This window comes from Podarcis vaucheri, assembly GCF_965113315.1.
Source record: "Podarcis vaucheri genome assembly, chromosome: W".
Classification (NCBI taxonomy): Eukaryota; Metazoa; Chordata; class Lepidosauria; order Squamata; family Lacertidae; genus Podarcis; species Podarcis vaucheri.
In genome coordinates, this window is record NC_138757.1 from 8,559,628 (window position 1) to 8,573,053 (window position 13,426).

The 13,426-nt window shown below is 42.8% G+C and overlaps 1 protein-coding gene and 1 long non-coding RNA gene across 3 annotated transcripts in view; one reads left to right on the forward strand and one right to left on the reverse strand.

Moving 5' to 3' along the window:
- The window catches only part of LOC309523341, a 708,831-nt gene that overhangs the window by 621,661 nt on the left and 73,744 nt on the right, over positions 1 to 13,426 (forward strand). The window lies entirely within an intron of this gene.
- The window catches only part of LOC309523301 (cullin-4B), a 236,591-nt gene continuing 227,075 nt past the window's right edge, over positions 3,911 to 13,426 (reverse strand). For both annotated transcript variants that reach the window (XM_082207090.1, XM_082207089.1), the window contains exons 18-19: positions 5,114 to 5,266; positions 3,911 to 4,497 (exon numbers count right to left, since the gene is read on the reverse strand). In XM_082207090.1, the coding sequence (XP_082063216.1) occupies positions 4,402 to 4,497; positions 5,114 to 5,266 (249 nt within the window). In that variant the 3' untranslated portion in view covers positions 3,911 to 4,401. The remainder of the gene's footprint in view (positions 4,498 to 5,113; positions 5,267 to 13,426) is intronic.

Sequence of the window (13,426 nt, forward strand, 5' to 3'; positions counted from 1 at the left end):
GTCTTAATAACTAAGTGTAACTGCACACAACTGGGGAACTCCCCCATATTAGATGTTAAACCATCATCCTGTGATGAGAGTTTTTCCATATTCTCCTTTACAGGCTTTACTTTTGAAAAATTTCGAGTCGTCAGAGTTGGAGTGGCTTCTAAATCACTCAGAGGAAGGAAGCGATTTTGGGTTTCCACCCCAAGGCAATACTCGGCATTGTCACTCCCTCTTCTATTCCGGTGTGGCACCAACCTTGATAGTTTTGGTTTAGGGGATGGTAGGGGCTCGTCAAAGTCTCTCAAGCGTTTGTTTTGACCCATACTTTTCTCAGGCCAAGGATTATACAATTCTTAAAAACGATTCTTAAAAACATAACATTTAAACACCACACGGCGTCTTCCTCTTAAGTCCTTTCTCCAATTAGGATAATGGCGTTCACTTCTCTTTTAGCAGCCGAGGCCGGCCCGCTCGGCGCCATCTTAGCTCCCAAACTCCGAAAGGACTATGTTGAACCCCGCTAACCGGGTGCCAGTCAAGCGTTAGCTTGGCCGCTAGAGGTAGGTGGTCACTGGATTGCACATTGTCTACTTTAAAATAAGGGAAGTTTGAGAATAGGTCTTCTGAAACTAGAAGGTAGTCTAGGACACTATTTGATGTTATGCCCAAATGAGTGAATTCTCCTGGCACGTCCGGAGGGCAATTGCCATTCAAAATGTTCAAATTCATACGAATGGCCAATTGATAGAGAAGGACTCCTGCCTCATTCACTCTGATGTCCTTAGATCTTCTTGATATAAAGGAGATTAAATCAGATTTTGGATAGGGGGGAGGTACCCACCACTTGGGTTTAATTATCCCATCCCAATTGGCGGCTGTACGTGCATTAAAGTCACCACCCATTATCGATGGTATATTAGGGTACATAGCATAACATGCCAATAAATGATCTTCCAGCGAATCCCATCTATAGTGGAGGTCCGATACAAGACCACCTGGAGGAAGATAAACATTGGTGATTAATAGGGAGAATTTTTCGCTTGAAATCAGACCTGTAAAGGTAAAAGGAGGAAAAGTCTGAACTAGCAAGAGTTTAGCGCTCATTTTAAGCGATATGGCGATTGCAAGACAACCTCTGGACCGGCCACCTTTTTGGGAGGGACTAGCTGGAAGTGATATCAGTTCGAAGCTATTTATATCTATTTTATCTTCTTCCCATGTTTCTTGCAAAAGAATTATCTGAAAAGAGTTTATATAGGACAAAAATTCAGGATCTAATCTTTTGCTTTTCCAGCCAGCAATATTCCAACTTAGGACTGCTAGCTGGGTACTTCTGTGTTGTTCTTTTAACAGTCAAAGCGAAGGAGGGACAGATTCTCTGGAAGAGACAGAAGATGTAACAAAAAAATCAGTTATTTTATATTGGGAAGATGGTAACTGAGAGGAGCCCTCCGAATTAAAATTTTTAACAATTTGGTTCGACTGTTGGAACACCAAGGTTGATCTACTAGAAGTAGATCCCTGAACAGGAAGTCTCTTCATTTCAAAATTCTTTGTACAACTTGACAGAGAAATACCCAGAGAGGGAGAAGCTGAGTCCGTCGGAGGAAACCCTCTAGCAGATTTATCATCAGGCATTAGGATGATTTTATTGATGCGTCCCATCGGGTCTTCAATCGTTTCCGACGACGGGTCCTGAAGTGTAACATTCACAGTTGAGGGGACATCGGGGGCGGTAATTACGGAAGACTCTCTCGGGGGCATCACTTGTGAACTACTTCTATAACTTGTCGAAACTGGAGAAGATTCTAGCTCTGGCATAGATGAGTAAGTTAAAGAGGGATTTGAGTCAGGCAGGGAAATCAGAGTTTCATCCTTAGGTGTGTTGGTCGATGGATATAGATGAAGGTTAAGAGAGGATGGCATAGCCTGGTCGTCTCGTGGAATAGCACTGGGGGCATTAACAACTTGAAGATTTGAGTCTTGCAAGATGGTTTTTGTTTTTAAAGTGGGGCTGAGCTGAAGAGGGTCTACCACTTCTGTCCGGTGAGCCCAAGTGGGATTGTTTGAAGCATCGTTAGTATCTTCCTCTCTGTGTTGGACTTGCAAAAGCTGAGATTTAAGCGTGTCAAATCTTTGCATCGTCACCGACTGTTCTTTCGGAGGGAGGGCTCTGAACGAATCAATAAGTTCCCTTTCATCAAGGGCAGTCTGCAGGTTTCCGTCCTCATGTATGGCTGTTTGAGAGGGTATCGAAACTGGTCGGAAATGACACACTGCAGAATCATCGCAGGAGGGTCTGGCAGTATTTTGAAGTAAAGCAGAGTCACTTGTCCTAATGTCCTCACCGCCCGGGCACCTATTTAGAAGGGGTTTGATCTTGCTGTCTGCAAAAACCCTTGTTGCTACGATATCAGCCATGGACAAAAGCGTTTTCCGCCTGGCAATAATAGACGGTATCTTTTCAGAGTGAAACGCAAGTATCAACTTCAAGAAGGTGGTCTGTTGGAACAGGGGCATCACCGCATATAGGTTAATCTGATGTTTCTTAATTTTTAAAAGTTTGCTTAAACAGTCTTTAGCCCCTTCTAGTGATGACCATCTTCCTATTTCCGACCTGACAGAAAGGCAACTTTTCTTGGGTTGCAGAGTTAATATCTGATTATTCAATTGGGAATTTAAGATATATTTAATTTTAGTCTCCTTTCTTTTATCTGAATTGGGGTGAGGCAATAAGTTTTTGACCTCACAAACTGAAGATTGTGTTGTTGATTGAAGTTTTTCAACTTTCAGCAAGATATTGGATAATTGTGAAGATACCTCATCCAGCCTTTTAAAGATACAGTGAAGGGTCTTAATTACTAAGTGTAACTGCTCACAACTGGGGAACTCCCCCCTATCAGATGTTAAACCATCATCCTGTGATGAGAGTTTTTCTTTCATATTCTCCTTTACCAGCTTTACTTTTGAAAAATTTTGAGTCGTCAGAGTTGAAGTGTCTTCTAAATCAATTAGAGGTAGGAAGCGATTGTGAGTTTCCACCGCAAGGCAATGCTCGGCATTGTCACTCCCTCTTCTATTCCGGTGTGGCACCAACCTTGATAGTTTTGGTTTAGGGGATGATAGGGGCTCGTCAAAGTCTCTCAAGCGTTTGTTCTGACCCATACTTCCTCAGGCCGAGGATTATACGATTCTTAAGTTAACATAACATTTAACACACAAATAAGATAGTTAAGACCACTGGAAGATGGCACCGTGGATGTAAGCTCCTTGGATGGATACTAATAGTGAAGTTTTCCTCTCCACTGCGGTAAAATCCACTTACAACCTCAGTCTTCCGTGGGCGTCTTGGACCCAGTTTGCAGCTTCTCACAAGAGGAAGTATTGAAATGTGACAGCCTCAAAATGTCTAGGGGGTAGGGTGCCAAGTGTCCTGGCTCCACTGGCCTCTCTCAGCCCTCTATGACAGCAGCCTGGGCACAAACGATAACTTATTCAGGATTTAAACACCACACGGCGTCTTCCTCTTAAGCCCTCTCTCCAATTAAGATAATGGCATTCTCTTCTCTTTTAGCGGCCGAGGCCGGCCCGCTGATAAGAGAGAAACAAGGAGCAGTCTGCAGCAATCTGGAGCAGGGCCAAATCTCTCAGAAGGTTGCCATGGCATATAGTTGCAGCAATTATAAAATGCTTCAAAGGATGACTGGGTCAGTTAAGATAAAATATAGAAAGGATTAAAAGAAGATTAAAAGAAATCCGAGGAGCCCCGGTAGTCGCGTCTTACCTCGGTGCCATTTTTCGGATTAATGAAGAAAATGCAGTGTTATAAACTAGGGGGGGGAAAGAAACTGCAAAAGGGGGGGGGAGTCAAAATATGTTTATTATAATATTGGATTTGTAAAAACTGAAAATTATATATATCTCAGATGAGCATGAAGCTGATGTTTATTATTCAAACTAATGTGTGAAAACACATCCAACATTTTTATACAGCAGTTAAATGTGCATGCAGTTTATGCATTTTTAAAGACTACTTTAAGAAAAGGAAAAAGTTTATATTTTACCCTTACATTGTTTCAAGATGGAAAAGGGACAATCATCATATACTTAAGAAGGGCTGCTTTAAACCAAGTGCCCAATGGTATCACAAAGACCAGATACTTCCTTACAGTTTTCTGCATATCATACCAAACATCATGCAAAGAGTTCAGCAGCATTATTCTTAAAATGTAATTTCTATTCTAAAAATGGGCATGTTAAATCCACTGAGAAAGTCCACTCTACTATGTACCCTCCTCCCCTGGTTACATTGCTTTCATTTCCATTACTGGTAATAGAAAAGGTTTAATGGGATCAACAGACCAAGTAGAACATCAAGTGTGCAGAAAAGAAAGAAAAAGACACATTGTGTATTTATGCAATATAGTTGTACTGGTTTGGATTCTCCTTGTCTCTTTCCATGTAGTCCCTGTCAATTAGCGACTCTATTCTCTTCTTAAGGTCAGTGGGCTGTGAAAGCAATTCAGGAAGTCAGTAATGATTTTTGAATATTTTTGCATTAAAATATGTATATAATGATCATTCAGCTTTTACTTGATATCAGGCTCAACCCAATTCCTTCAAGTGGGTGTCACGGTTTGTAAACAGAAAGGGGTTAAGGGGATCATTCAGTTGTTTAGAGTGTGGTGCTGATAACACCAAAGTTGCAGGTTCAATCCCCCTATGAGGCAGTTGCATATTCCTGCATTGCAGAGGGTTGGACTAGATGATCCTCAGGGTACCTCCCAATTCTATGATTCCTAAGATTCACAACTCCATTCTGTTTACATCACAAGTAGCTTCTTTGGATATGCACTCCACTATGTCCACAAAGTATTCCTATCCTGGAGGGCAAATTCTGACAACACACAGCATACAGGTACATGTTTTGAGTGCTTAAAATGGCAGCCATCCTAATTTATTCTGTACTGGAATTCTTTATCATTGGCTGACTAAATCTTTTGAAGTTGCCTCATCGGACATTCTCAAAAACAAAACAATTTTTCACTTGAAAGTACTGTCACAATAAAAGTATCGTAGGAATAAATTACTGCCAACAAGTAAAGGAAGAACATCCATACCACACCTTTACTGGGAATTTCAGTAGGTTGTATACTTCAGACACAAGAAGATTGTGGCTCAAAGTCTTGCGCATTTTCATGATTCTCACAATTGCGGCATCAATTTGGTATTGCCGATCCTGAAATACCCTCTCTGTAGTGCTTGCTTGTTCTTCTACCTGCAGGAGCAGGAATTTGGAAAAGAAAGTATATCAGAAATTGAAAAAGCCTGTCTTTGCCATCCCTCAAGTGAATGGATTAATTTCAATCAGTAGTGTAGTGTGGGCGTGGACAGGATTTTTGTTGGGGGTGGGCAGGACTTCTGTTGGGGGGGCTGAACTGACGTGATTGGTCAGTTAGCTAAGTATTTATATTGTTTTACTTGATCTGGGGGGAGATGCCCCCCCTGTGGCTATGTCCATGTAGTGTAGTTAATTTGGGTTGAGTGGATGAAATGATATTGGTGTTCTTGGGGTACTGCTTCTGATAAGTAAGGCCCTCCCCTTAAAACTGTTGGGATACTGCCAGGGAGATAAAGTCCATCATGGCCCCAAGCCGTCTGCCGGACGATCCATCGATCTCCCGTAGGCACGCAGTATCATCGATTAGCGACATGAGTTTCTAGAAAATAGCCCAACATCTAGAGCTCATGCACACTCTGTCAGCAGATAATGCACAGCCAAAAGTTGAATGCAGGAGAGCATTATTTACAAGCTTTATTCAGCGTTGATCAGAACAAAGAAAGACATGACTGCCTGCGTCAGTGTCTCAGACAGAGAGAGAAACGAAAGCAATAGCAAACATAAACATCCTGTGAACAGGAAATACGCAGGCTGTGACACAAACATCCTGCTCCCTTTTAAGGTGGAACGGAAATATCCTAACATCCTCCCCCTTTCCGTGTAACCTGTAGTACCTGTGGTTCAACCCAATTGCAACCTTTGTACGTAAACCTTAAGTTGTTCTCTGTTAACAACCTTAGACAACAGATCAGCAGGAATTTCATTTCCTGGCATGTAGGACACCTGAATGAGTCCTTTCTGAATACACTCTCTTGCACGATGTAGCTTAATCTACAAGTACTTGGTCCTTTGTTTGCAACTCTCTGAGTTCAGCAAAGCCAAACACGATCTATTGTCTTGATACACTTGTACAGGACATTTCACAGACACTCTGATGTCCTTAAACAGTTGCACCAACCATTCACAATCCATGAGTGAAAATGACAGAGCATTGAGTTCTGCCTCACAGGAACTTAGGCTCACTGTTGTCTGCTTCTTGCACAACCAGTCAAACAGGCAGTGGTTGTACATGTAGCATACTCCAGAAGTGCTTGTACCATCCGTGGTGTCACTTCCAAAACTAGCATCTGCAAAGATTTCAAGACCTCCAGTCTTCTGACTGGTGAACCTCAGCCTGTAGTGCATAGTCCCTTTCAAATAGCGGGCTATGCGCTTCAGAGCTTTCCAATCCTGAACAGTAAGATTGTTGGCATGTCTGCTAAGCAGGTTACAACTTAGAGCTATGTCAGGTCATGAGCATCTAGCAATGAAATTCAACTTGCCTAGAATGCATCCGTACAGCGTAGTGTCAGAAAACGCTTCAGCAGTACTGTCAACCTGGTAACCTGTCACCATCGGTGTGTCTGCTGGGTTTGCATCAACCAAATTCAACCTGGTTAACACATCAGCAATTTTCTGTGTTTGGTGTACCAGAAAATTACCTGCTTGGTCTCTCTCCACCTGCAGAGAAAGATAGTTGGATACCTCACCAAGATCCTTCATGTCAAAGTGCTCCTTCAGCTGAGCTAGGGTGCTTTGGTAGAAAGCCTGATTCTTCCAAAACATCAGAAGATCATCAACAAAACATAAACAATACAGAATTTCTTTGGTTGCTGCTGAGCCTGGAGCCACCCGGTAGTTCTGCCCTAGTGTGGGAACATCAGTTGTCTCATTGTAATCAAAGTAGAACCAAACCAAACCAAAGGAGGAGAAGCCAAGATGGCGACGGACACAGCAGCCTAGTCAGACTCCTCTGCTTTTAGTTAAGCTTTTAAGTAGTTTTTAAAGTAGTTTTTAGCCACTTCCTGGTTTTAAACTCTCAGTTTTAACGTCTTATCAGCTGTTTTATCACCTCCTCGCTTCACTTTGCTTTTAGTTTATTGTTTTATTGTTTTTATTGTTTTATTGTTTTACTGGAGTACGGCGGAGCAGAGCAGGGAATACAACTATCAGGGAAGCCACTATCTACCTCCGAACAGAGCGCTGGCCGAACAGAGGAAGAAAGTCAAACCAACACTCCTGGTGAGGCCTTTGGGAGTTTCCCTTTTATCTGAGACCGACCCGTGGTGGGCCCTGCGATAAGCTCCGAAGGATAATTTTTATATTAGTCTTAGTCCTGGTGGGAGTAGGACTTCAAAGGAATGGTCTGTGTTGCTTACCGGTAGTCTCCTTGTAGAACTAAATTGCCGGACTGTGAGGGTGAAGGTGAAGACGCCGACTTTCATATGAACAGACAGTGAAATATACCCCCACTGCAAGTGCTGGCAGGCTTGAAGGAAATATTTATCTCCTGAGTTGACGTTAAAATACTATCCCCCCTCTACTCGATATCCGAATTATGGGTCATGGGAAACATCTAAGAGATTCTGAGGAGACACCCCCCGTTCCCTTTCCAAGATCAAAGCAAACAAGGGTGGAACCATGTCACTTTAAGGAAGGGAGTAATCTACTGGATTGTTCCTACACGGTAGAAACTCAGAACCGTTTTAACCCTCTGGTTGATTGCGTGTCAGCACTTAAAGATGAAGAGCGAATAATACCTCAAATAACAAGTGATGTGGGCAACAGTAAGAGTGTAGTCTCTCCTCAGAAGGAGGAACTGGTCCTTGGCACTACCAATCATATGACATTTGAACAGTCCCATTTAATAATCAAAACCTTGCACTGTATATTCAAAAGACTAGATGATCTTTCGTCCCAACTGCACAGCCTCCAACAAAAGCTAGTTACTACTTCCCCAGCGTCAGCCGGTGTTAAGTCTCTTGAAGAGAGGAAGGGGACGAGGAGTTTGTCCTTAAATAACAAACGTACTGACAAATTTAAATACAACCTTAACCTTCAATTAGGTCATCAATCCTTGATTTTAACACCAAGGAAAGTGTGCCTAACTATACAAAATGGGGACCCAAGATGGAGAACTCTGGGCGGTGCCAAGGAACTCCTAATGGGGCTTTTAAATATGGGGGCAACACAAATTGACCTCTGTGCAGTCCTCCCCCTTGTCTATCATCATAAATCCCAGAGAGTCCTGCTTGCATTCCAATCCACAAAAAATCCCACTATCATATTGCGAAGGAAAGCATTTTTGTTTCGCTGTGGGATAGCACCAACGAGAGCCTTTATAGACCCTACGCCTAAACCCCTACTGTTGGAGGCAATAACCAAAGAGGGCTTAAAATCTGCTAAACCCGATCCACCAGTGGACACTGGAGTGGATGTTCTACCCCAGGAGATGAGTTATGTGGCCTCCACTCCCCTAGCAAAGAACAATGACCATCCGGAAAGTGGCCTGACACCACCAGAAGAGATCGAACTCATTGCCTCCTTTGCAGATTTACCAGTGGTGGAACAAAAAGAAATTATTAATAGGCTCGAATCGCTTAAAACCCAACTTATCAGGAAGCTCAGCACCAGAATACCCATGTACAGCGATCATGACATCCTAGAAGAACCAGTTCATATGGATCTCGCAATATCTAATGCTAAATGTATGTTGGTAATGGAGGATAAGATACAACCCCAAGAAGCAACTACCAGTCCTTCCCTCCAACCAGAACAACCCTCCGTGCTCTTAATAGATTTACATGACCGTCCCTTGATAAACATACCCGAAGAAAGCAGCACACAACAGGAAAAATCCCCTTCTACACATTCATCAATGCCAGACCTGGAACCTTCTTATAGCACTGACCAATCAAGAGATGAGGTGCCTTTGCCAACCTTCCCAAATAGCCCACTCGCTCAGTCTTTGCGGAGTATTATGGATTCAACAGCAAGACCAGTGACGGAACTAATTGAAGATCCAACAGGCCACATAAATCAAGTAGCCCAAAAGACCAGTAGCAGGCTACAGAGAGACCAAACTTCTGACGAGATAGATGGACCACACCGGGTGGCCCACCAAACTCTTTTGGAAAAGGGGCCCACCCCTGCTCAAGGTCCTACTCCTAGTAGATCGAGTGGCCAAGTTCAACAGTCAGACAACCTTGTAAATCCTCCCACTCAGCTTTTACGAGAGGTTTTTCATCAGAGGAAGATAACTGATTTCTTTATTGGCTCCCCTCTTCCCGTATTAAAGTCGAGCCAATTTTCCGAATGACAGTCAATTGGAGGAACGAGGAAACCCCAGCCTTCAATATTAAGTTGGAACATTGCTGGATGTAAAAGTAAAAAATCAGATCCAGAATTCCAAAAATATATTAATTCCTTTCTTATCATACTATTACAAGAAACTTGGGTGGAGGAGGAAATTGAGTTAAATGGCTTTGAATTTATATGTCTGCCTGCTAGCCCGTCAACGAATGGTGGCCGCCCTAAAGGTGGCCTTACAATTGGTATCTCCCTTAAACTTCGGGCTAAACTTTCACTAGTGCACGCATTTCCGCCTTATGCTATTACCGGACTGATCTCTGGTGGAAACTTCTCTTTATTGGTTACAAATGTCTATTTCCCCCCGGGAGGGTTAGTAGCTGATCTTACTTCTAGATGGGAATCCCTAGAGGATTTTTTACTTTCTTGTTATCTTAAATATCCTAATGTCCCCTCCATTACCAGAGGCGATTTTAACGCTCGGATAGCCTCAAATCGGGAGGATCTTATAAAGTCTAAATGGTGGGTCGACCCCGGCGCTCAAACCTACGATCTAGGATATATCCCCACTAGAATATCAAAGGATGTAAAAGTCAATAAGGCGGGAGTGATGCTTTATCAGATGACTTTACACCTTAATTTAATTATATTAAATGGCAGGTGTCCTCCAGATATACCAGGAGAGTTCACCCACCTGGGGTTAAAATCAAACAGTGTTCTTGACTATGTATTGGTTTCCCGGGATCTATTTTTGAATGTCACCTCTTTTAAAATTGATAATGCCCAATTTAGTGACTATCTTCCCCTGACAACCAAGTTATGTGTTGACTGGCAGATGCTCGAGCGCTCCCACCCAATCCCGGTGACTGTGGAGCCATCCACTAAAACAAAGGGGATTAGATGGTCCCCTGCCCTCGCCCATAGATATACGGATTTTATCCGAGAAAAGTTTCCTGGTGATCAGCTGGACGTAGGAATACTCCCGCGTGATCCTATTACCTGTATGAATTTTTATTCTTGCCTGATAGAAGTTTTAACTCGCTTTTTTACTTCTCCAACCTATGGAGTTAAAAACGATCATTTTAAATTTGGTGCCCCTTGGTTCAACTCTGCTTGTAAACTAGCCAAACTCCATCTACATACAATATATAATGACTATAAACTTTCCGGTGCTCTGGCCTTACCTCCATCTTATTCCCTGGCTAAAAAAGCATACAAACAGGCCCAGAAATCGGCCAAACGGGAATGGCATTTAAATCGCTGGCAGACTATAATTTCTGCCTCAAAATCTCATAACTCCCGGAAATTTTGGTCCTTAATAAAGGGAAGAAACACGAAATACCCCTTAACGGTGATCCCGGCCCCTACATGGGAGCAGTTCCTGAGAAAATATTTCTCAGTGGCAGAAGCTCCGGCCACTCACTGGAGACCTTCTAATCCCATTCCCGTCTGGCCCAATACCGACCCTGCTGAAATCTTAGAATTGATAGCTGAGCTGAAAAAAGGTTAGGCCCCTGGGCCAGATTTGGTCCCTGTTGAGGCTATAAAGCTACATTCTGCATGGTGGGCAGGGATTTTAGCTAAAACGTTCGACGCAATAAATGCCACGGGCTTAATACCAGGAACGTGGAAGGAGGCCATTATAATTCCTATCTACAAAAAAGGCCCTCCCAGTGACCCAGGGAATTACTGGAATATCAGTCTGCTATCGTCCATTGGGAAAATATATGCCCATTTTTTGCAGGCAAGGTTGATGAAGTGGTCAGCTGAGGCTGACTTGATTGGGCATGAGCAAGCTGGATTTAGATTAAACCGATCCACAACAGACCAGGCAATTATTCTTTATCACTTAGCCCGGAAATACTCGACACCTCGACGGGGCCAACTTTGCGCAGCTTTCATAGATTTGAAAGCTGCGTTTGATAGTATTCCGAGGCAATTACTATGGGATAAACTTGCCTGCTGGGGAATAGATAGAAGGCTCCTGTGGCTTATCTCCCAACTTCATGCCGGGTCCGTGGCCAGGGTAAGAATATCCCCTGCTGGAGACCTAACTAACCCAGTGCCTCTAAATAAGGGTGTACGCCAGGGTTGTATTTTAGCGCCACTTCTTTTTAACTTATTTATCAGTGATATGAGGAACCCATTAATCGACTCACAAAAAAATTATCCACACCCCCCGTATAGCAGATTATCGTTGTCCTTTACTTCTCTACGCAGATGATGCGGTACTACTCTCTTACTCCAGAGTGGGTTTAAGGAGGGCACTAAAGATTTTTGTGTCATATTGCCATTCTAATCATCTGTCTATCAACCACACCAAGTCCAAAGTACTGATATTTTCAAGGAGTCAAAAATTATATTCATGGAAATTGGAGGGCACGAAAATCGAACAAGTACATAAATTTAAATATTTAGGAATTTATTTTCAATATAATTTAGGGTGGAAAGCGCACGTTGAATATCTTCAAAACAAGACAAAAGCCCTATCACACTCCCTCCTCCGTTTTTTCTACTCTGAGGGGGCCTTATTCATCCCTGCGGCCTTGAAAGTGTATAGCATCAAAGTGATGGCCACAATGGCCTATGCTGCACCTTTATGGGCTGCCTTTGCAAACCTCTCACCTTTAGAGTCGCTTCAAAGCCAATTCTTACGCCGACTTTTAAAACTACCAACATGCGTAAGTAATGCGGCTATTCGCTTAGAAATGAAGATCCCCACAGTGGAGTTAGTTTTATGGAGGAGAGTTTTGATTTATTGGATATCCCTATGGCATAAACTCCCGAACCACTATCTCATTCAATGCATGTGGCGGGATGACTTCACAAATTTGTGGTCAGGAAAAATCCATGCCAAATTGCTGTCCTATGAGATCTCGCCCACTGAATTGCTCAAACTGGATCTAAACGTGGCAAAAAGGTGTATAAATCAAAGGCTGGATGATGCGGAGCTATACCAAAATTTCTTAGCTGGTGGGGGAGCCTGCTCGCCGTTAAATCTTGGCATAACCCCTATCTACCGTGCTCCGTCCTACTTAACATCGCTTATGGCCGCATCTCACCGATATGCCTTCATTAGAGCTAGGTTCAATGTTTTTCCAACAAACGTGCTGAGACATAGATTCACTAAGGGCCAAGTCCCTTCAATGTGTACTTGTGAAATGAAAACATCTGAATCTCTACATCATGTTATGTTTATCTGCCCTATGTACAGTTCAGCTCGTGCTAGTATACTAAACTCCATAATCCAGCCTATGGCTGACAAACCAGTAGACCTACAGCTTGCCTGGGGTCTTCAAGATGTGGATCCTTATATTACCCTACAGGTTGCTAAATTCCTAACAGCCGTCCTCTCGTACAAGAGACGGAATGGAATGTTAGCTGATTATTGATAGCTATAAGAATTTTTGATAATGACATCAGATATTGATTTTAGCGTAGTGTTTAAATTTTTAATCTTAATCTTAATTTTTCCTTTTGAATTGCCAATATTTGTCCTTGTGAGCTGTGAATTGTGTTATATTACTTGTGGCTTGTACAAGACCGCTGTTTTATTTGATTTGTTTTGTGTGTTGTGCTTTATGATGGGCATAATAGCCGAATAAACATTTTGACTTTGACTTTGACTACAGTTTGTTTTGCCCCTCCTCCTTGACAAACACACATGGATCAGCCTTGCCCTGGTGAAAACCTAGAGAAAGCAACATCTCAGTGAGTTTCGTGTTCCAACACCTGGCACTCTGCTTGAGACCATATAAGGATTTCCGCAGTTTACAGACCATTCCTTTCTGTATCTGCAATCCCGTCAGGTGGAAGCATAAACAGCTCCTCCCCCAAAATCCCGTACAAAAAAACTGTATTAATGTCATGATGGGAAACATGCAGTTTCTCCTCCGCAGCGATCTTGAGCATCAGCCGAATGCTCTCATATTTGACGGTGGGTGAGTAGGTCTCGTGGTAATCCTGTCC